Raw genomic sequence first — 7,762 nt, forward strand, 5'->3', positions numbered from 1 at the left:
CCCCCCCTCCCCCCACCGCAGCTCGTACTGTCCAACTCTGCAGCTGTCAGACCAACTGTAACATAATACATTTTAATGACTAAATACAGCTCCATATAATATTTTAAATTTCAGATTAGATTTTTTATTTATATGTAAAACTGGTAAAAAAAATCCTGAAAAGGAGATTTTAATTGGGAACAATCTACTTTAAATTATAATTCCTTTATTTATCACCTTCTTTTTTTTTTACAGGGCTCATTTTCAGTGAATCTGTAGCTGCAATTAAGGCCGTTTTAATTCTCTGAGGCTTTAATCATATAGAAATATTATAAAAAGCACCATTAATGCTTGATGAACAAAAACAAAAATATTTTGGATTGCAGTGAAGTGACTCAAGGGAAGGTAAAAATGTATAAAGTAGTCCTGAATTAACCAAATCTCTGTTCGAATAGTAGGCTAAAATACTAGTAATACAGAATTTCCTTATAATATTCACAAATATTTTTTTTAACACTACGAGAGGTTAATTACAGTTTAATTAATCCTAACAAAGTAAATATATTTTTTGCTAAAAAAAAGTTGCTAAAACTTTCTATTGAGTATCAGAAAAACACTTCAAGTCCCTGTCGGACACCACAACAACACTATGGATTCCTAATTCTTATTATTGGGATATTTTAGAAAAAAAAAATCTAAACTTTAGAGTACATTCATATCATTTTTTTTACACTTAAATATAATTAAAGGCCACAGGGTGAAAATTCACTGGTCACCACTGAGAACAATTTCAATGTGTGGAAATATCATTTCTTATTTATTATGTAACAGAGAGAATTTAACACGAGGTCCAAAGATAGCTCTGAGCACCAGAGACACAACCAAAGACTCTTTAGGAATATTATGGAGTCAACACAACTCAAATAAACTCCAGTGACAGTGACCGGCCTGAGGTGTGCGAGAAAGATTGTGTGTGTGTGTGTGTGTGTGTGTGTGTGTGTGTGTGTACATACGATTGTTGACCTCTCCCGTGTGATTGCTCAGTGGGATGATCTCCATCCTCTGCTGTCCGTACAGGTAGTAGTCCAGCTCCTCCGACGTCAGCTTGAACCTGGACGACGCTGCTTTGCCACCCTCCTCTCCTCCTCCTCCTCCGCTGCTCTTCATGCTGGAGGACACCACGCCGACCCCCCCACAGCTCTGCTCTTTGGCCTGATGGAGAAGCCCCGCTGCTGGGTTGTGACCATGCTGGTTCTCCGGGGGCACAACCACCATCAGATCTCCTCCTCCTCCTCCTCCTCCCCCTGGTCCTCCAGGCCCGCCACACACCGGGGCCAACGCTTGGCCAAAGAGTGCGATCTGCTGGGGGACGGGCAGCTGGGAGATCCCTGCCGAGGTGGAGATGGAGATTGAGGAGGATGGGGTTAGAGCTGCTGCTGCTGCTGCTGCTGCTGATGAAGCAGAGGAGGAGGATGTGGATGAAGACGAGGAGGGGCAGTGTGTGGAGGCCAGGAGGTGGCTGTGCAGGCGGGATGGGCGCAGGCTGTCCATGGGGATGGAGAGGCGGTCAGGCGGAGGCGGCGGCGGGGCCAGAGGAGTCTTCAGCTGCGACTGAGGGAAGAGCTGCTGCCAGTGCTGCAGGTAGGACGGGTCCACCTTCAAGAAGGCCGAGCCGCTTGCGTCGCCCGGCTTCAGCATGGCTGCCCGCCGGCTGCTGAGGGGAGAGATCAGAGAGGAGGAGGCGTCAATCATCAGCATCATTTAAGAGGTCCGGTCAGGATGTAGACATGCAGCGAGGTTAAACCCAAACACGACGATGCACCACTGTGTCAAGTTCACTACGAACACACGTGGGATCCAGAAAAATTACTATCTGAATGCTAAGACACATGTAGGACAATATTGTACTACTTTAACCTTACATGTGAAAGATTTATCACATTCAAGAGACAAACACACGTAAACATGTCACATATATTACTGTGTTTCCACAATAAAATCACTTTTCAGCCATTTAGCTGAGATTTAGGATGCAAAACATGAATATGCATCAAAGTGTGCTGCATGCATTTACTGTAAAGGTGTAAAACGTAGAATTCAGCCTCATCATTCACACTGAACTCCCATGTTTCCAGTGTTTAGCCAGGCCGGACTACACCTGAACTCCACCTGATTTACAGGTTTTTACTCAGAGTTTACATTTCAGGTGTTAACGCAGAACCTCATCCTGCACCTTACATCCACATTATCCTGAGTCTGATCATTTTTCTCCTTCAATTTTTTTAATTTGAGATTATTTGGTGGACCATAAAAATTGCAAATATATATAAATGATACAAATTTACATTATGTCAAACTGTTAATTGCATTCAAATTATGTTTGAGGTGTTAAGAGGAGCAAATTAAATCTACATTAAAGCTTAAAATGAAGCACATCTGGTGTTTGAATTGTCTAATTTAAAGTGATTCTTTTTTAAAACCTTTTTTCATCCTGATTACAATGTTTTTCTTTATCTTTAATGAATTTAATTGAAAGCATTTAGAGACTGATTCCACATAGTTCCTCTCCTCAGTCACCTTGACTTCATCTTTTAGCCTTTAAATTGAGCTTATAATGGTAAAATGAGACTGAAACTTCCTTTTTTTAAATCCTAATTTACATTTGTGATGAGTCCAAAAAAAAAAAATTAGAAGTAGCATGTTTCAGGTGATCCTGCTCCATTTGTTGAGTCTGATAGGCTTCATTGTTTCAGTCTGCAGGCTTTCAAAGTACAGATTTTACTCTGGAAACAAAGTTGAACACGTGTTTCTGTTTAAAATAAATATACAGATAGTCTGGAGATAAGCTCTCTCAACAGTTTTTTTGTTTCAGATGTACGGACAGGTTGTTTTCTATCCTTGCCAGCATCAGTTTTTCAACTCTCCCCAATGAATACATACATCTCTCTTATATCTCCAAAAGCTGTACAAATGGGATATTTCAAACAGATGTAAAGCATCAGAGTCACAAACACAGAAATCTAAGATCACGTAGCCTATCATCTTGTTCCTTTTCAGCCTCTAATCTTATAATATTCTCATCATTTTATAACAGGAGTCTATTTACTTTGATTTTACATCCTAAAGTATTTATTCCTCTATTGTTTTTTTCAAATGTTGCTGAGCAGTAAGGTTTATTTTTCTAAATAAGAAAGGTGTCTGAACGCCATTTCTAAAACATAGAATACATAAAAAACTCTAAAGCCTATAAATACTGACTGTGAACTGACTTTAGCCTGGTTGACCCTCCGCTTCAGCCCTGCTCCGGTCCGCTGTCTCGGTCTCGGATGGTTGTTTTTGCGCGGATTTTACGCACGCCAAGCGCAAAATAACCGCACCAAATAAGAGCGATAAGACCAAGCGCGCAGAGTTCGGATTAGTTTAGTATGTAAACCAGGCAGTGAGCAAAAGTGTCATCAGAATACATAAATAGGTCCGGTTAAGTCGAAGTCCGATCGGCCGTCCGGTTTTCTCCGTGGCCGAACAGAGGCATCCTTGGGTGGGTAGAGACGCGGGAACGCTCCGCTTGGTTGTCCTGGAGTTTCCCGGGATGTTTTGTTGTCTTTTGTTTTAATTTGAAAGTTGGTGAAGCGCAGGAGAGGCTTACTGCTGTCAGAGTGTGTGCAGGTCCTGGGCGAAGATTTCCAAGCAGCGGTGGAAGGTTTGTCCCTCCTCCGGGCTGCGGTGAACCATCGATCGGAGCCGGGATAGTTCGCTTCGTCCTGCGCGTCTCCAGAGTCAAAACTACCGGAGCGGCTGCTGCTCTCTCTCCCCTCCTCTCTCTCTCTCTCTCTCTCTCTCTCTCTCATTCACTTGCCCTCTCCCCCTCCCTCCCTCCCTCCCTCTCTCCCTTGTCTCCTACAGTCTCTCCCCCCTAATTCACACGTAATATTTCTCTCAGCATGTTTTAATGCTTTCTTTTCCTTTCTACTCCTTTTTATTTTTCTCCATCGTCCTCTTCAAATTCTTTCTTTTTCTGTTTTCACTATCTCAACCTCTGGCTTTACTGTCTTTTTCTTTTCCTCCAGATTCAGCACACACACTGTAAAAATAAGATTCAGCTCAGTTCAATTCAATTTAGATGATCTTTATTGACTCTAAGTACAAATGTTCATATGGTCAGAGGAAAATAGGCTTCATATAAATCTCTGTGTGTCTCTCTATTTACAGCAATAAAGGTTGACCCGACTGTAAAGTGTACATGAACTGTGTTATGTTTATGTGTTTATCTCGTCTATTGATCTATGCATATCCCAAGAAATTCAGTCTCTCCACACCATCTCGACAAATTTACATGTAAACAGACGCAAACACAACATTTAGTTAGATTTTCTACTGTGTCAGTTGTGTTTTTAAGTCTAACACCAATGAGAAGACATTTTTTATATTGACATAAAACCTCTGAAACCTTTTAATATCAAATGTTAGCCTTGCCTGACTCTATTTTGACAGAAGATGCTACCAAGGAAAGCTATGTAGAACTTGGCTCCCCTGAAAGAAATATGAGATCCCCAGAAAGCCTCATTGGAGAAAAGTAGGCGGAGCTCTGAAATATCCTAATTTTTCTATGTATAAATTTATGTTTTCTAACATGTTTAGGTAAACAGAGAAAATTTGCTTGTCAACCGGCTGGGTCTGAAAAGTGCCTTAAAACTACATTATTTCTAATTTCCTGCAGGGGGCGACTTCACTAGCTCTAAAACCAAAAAATCTCCGCTTCCTATAGAAGTCCAAGGAAAAGTAGTCTCGCATTGCCAGACGTGGAGGGGGGTCAGCCTAGTCCAAACAGCATTCCGGGATGGGAGAAAAACTTGCTTTGGTTTATTGGCATTTCCTCACACCAATCACAATCGCCGTTTCAAAATAGCCTCGTTTTACATGTGTTCCAAGTTGTTTTGATGCAACATATGTATACGTTCAAATGTTGTTTTAGTCGTGCAACAGAAAAATCAGATTGGACAGATAGTCCAGCTATCTGTCTGGATTTACCCTGCAGAGACCTGAGGAGCAGTTAACCATAGTCCTCAGAAATCCACTGGAGTTTAAAAGGTCAACAGAAAGAAAGTGGAAGGTAACGGACATCTGGCCGAAAAGACTGACATCCGGCGGAATTTCGGGCCGCAACGGAGCAATCCCGGAAGTGGAACGTCGTGGATATGGACTAATCAGAAAATTGCTACTTTGATTAATTACCTTGGTAAACATTAGTCTAATGACTCCATGGGCTAGTTTCTGTCAGTAGGGAGTTGGGTTAGTACCCGGAAGGTTGCTGCTTCAAGTCCTCATACAGCCCAATGTATGGTGGTGGACTGGTGGTTGGAGAGGTGCCAGTTCCTCTCCTGAGCACTGCCAAGGTGGTCTTGAGCAAGGCACCGAGCCCCCAACTGCTTGGAACGCCTTTATTGGCAGTAGTGTAGAGCTGGTGCTGCTTATTCTGCCAGTGCAAATATATTCAAGCCTAAATAGGTTATTTTAGACAGGTTCTTGTCCATACTGTTGTGTACAACCTTTATAGACTGAGCTTTGTTGATAATACAGTGTTGGACAAGTTACTTTTAAAAACAAATTGGTGGCATATAGCTCACCGAGTAAGTGGGCTTGCCCCATGTTGGCTGAGTCCTGCAGCGGCCTGGGTTCGAATCCGGCCTTTGGCCCTTTGCTGTCATCCCCCATCTCTCTCCCTCCCCCTTTCACATGTCTATCCACTGTCTCTGTCTAATAAAGGGGAAAACATAATCTTAAAAAAAAACTGTTACTATTTAGTTATTCCAAAAAGTTACCAAATTAGTTACTCAGTTACAAATGATAAAACTAAATAGTTACTTCAGAAAGTAAATATTGCGTTACGTTCAAGTACATTTTTAAATGCTCAAATGTGACCTCCACCCATCTTTAACGGAACTTACAATAAATAAGCATGTTAAATTATGTATGATAAATCAGAATATTATAATAAAATGAGAACTTCAACAGAAACAATGTATACAACACTAAACTATTTTAATGTTGCTGTGGGACAAAGTGAGACTGTCTCCAATCAAATGCCATGTCCTGTATGTAGATATTATGTTTCTATGGTGGATCCATACAAATAACACAAGAAATGTTTTGGAACTTTTAAATAAACGTTGTTTATTGCCCCTCATTTGGGCTCGCCATACATGTCTCTCGTTGACTGACTTGCTTGTGTTGTTTGTTGTGTGTCCGACTATGCGTGCTTTCGAACACCCGCCCAACTCTATCTCTGATTGGCTTACCATGAAATTTTACTTAACTTCAGCCAATTGTCAACATTTACGCGCTTGTCTAGTGCTCTGCCCACTAATCAAGGAAGTACAGTAAAAAAGTCTTTGCCTCTCGGCTTTTAGTAGGTCTGATGAAAAAAACTGCTTCAATTATAGTAACGTGCCCCATTTTTTGTCAGGTAATGCCTTAATTTTCAATGCCGTTATTTATAATACCGTTCTTCCCATCACTGATGTTGTATAGTGTTTTCTGTTATTGCCAAGGAAAAGCAGTGTGTTGGAAAGTAAATATAAAGATTTATTTCAGTTTGTCTATGTCTTTAATTTTTGCTATTTCTAATTTAGACTTTTTCTGGGAAAATATGGCCTGCTAACTTTTGTACCGGCACACCCAAAATACAATTCATGCTTTAGAGCTAGAGCCCAAGTCAAGTCTCAGGCCTCATGGTTATAATGAGTGTGTTGCAATGAGAATGTTTTTATAACATCTAGCGAACAGTCGGAGTTAACCTCCCGTAGGTTGAAGCTAAAGCAAGAAGTAAGCTGACGTTAGGTGACCAATGCTGAGATAAAAATGTTTGCTGAGCTATCAGAGTACATTTTCAGGAGCCTGATAAAATTAGATTTTCTTGAGTCAGAATCCTTTATCCTAACACCACATATTTTGCATTCAGCGCTTCTTTAGTTCGGGCCTTGTTGTCTGAAGTTTTCAAAGCCAAAGCTTCTGATGAATGCAGCAGATGCGGTACCTATTACGTAGGTAGGTTATATTATGCAGGGATGGAAATAACATTCACCTCATCAGACATTTCCTTCAAATGTTTTTTTTTTTACAACTTCTGCTTTCTGAGTCCGAGTCGACTCTAAAGTCAGTGTGTGTGCGACTTCAGTGCAACTTGAGTCCGAGTCTCAAACGTGTGTCCCAAACTCTGCCGCCTACCGGTCCGGCATGCTGGTGCGGACCAAATTTCTTTTTTGAACGGAAAAGACAAATGGCTGCTCAGAAACAAACGTTCACCTTTTTAAATGCTGGTTTGAGCCTTTAGAGGTTTTGCAGAACCACAACAACAACATAGGATACCCATAGATGCACTTCATTATTGAACTAACCCTAACAAAATCACTTCGCTTTCCAAACATTACAGGACAAAAAATCAATGAGAAGACGGCAGAAATCGTAAGAAAAATATACAGTGTCTATTACCATAATATTGATTTTGTTTGGAGTGGATTTTGGATAGAAGAACACCATCACTACAGCAAGAGGTCTCTTCTCAGGAAAGGGGGCCGTCTCTTCTTATATTCATTCATCTTCTGAGGAACTATAAACCCGTCTGTCAGTGTTGCAACTAAGATTATCATTGCAACCTTTACCACTATTATTATTATTATTATTATCATTACTACTGGTGTTGTAGATGTTCATCCTGCTGTCAGCTCACCTCAGCTGCTTTATTAACCTCTCACTTCAATTCATAATGCATGCATGTGTGTGCGTG

The 7,762-nt window shown here is 40.9% G+C and overlaps 1 protein-coding gene across 1 annotated transcript in view; it reads right to left on the reverse strand.

Moving 5' to 3' along the window:
• prdm6 (PR domain containing 6) overlaps positions 1–1,687 on the reverse strand; it is a 90,361-nt gene extending 88,674 nt beyond the window's left edge. The window contains exon 1 of the mRNA XM_034871184.1: positions 993–1,687. Within this exon, the coding sequence (XP_034727075.1) occupies positions 993–1,677 (685 nt within the window). The 5' untranslated portion in view covers positions 1,678–1,687. The remainder of the gene's footprint in view (positions 1–992) is intronic.
• Positions 1,688–7,762: the final 6,075 nt, after the last annotated feature.

This window comes from Etheostoma cragini, chromosome 5, assembly GCF_013103735.1.
Source record: "Etheostoma cragini isolate CJK2018 chromosome 5, CSU_Ecrag_1.0, whole genome shotgun sequence".
NCBI classification, from domain to species: domain Eukaryota; kingdom Metazoa; phylum Chordata; class Actinopteri; order Perciformes; family Percidae; genus Etheostoma; species Etheostoma cragini.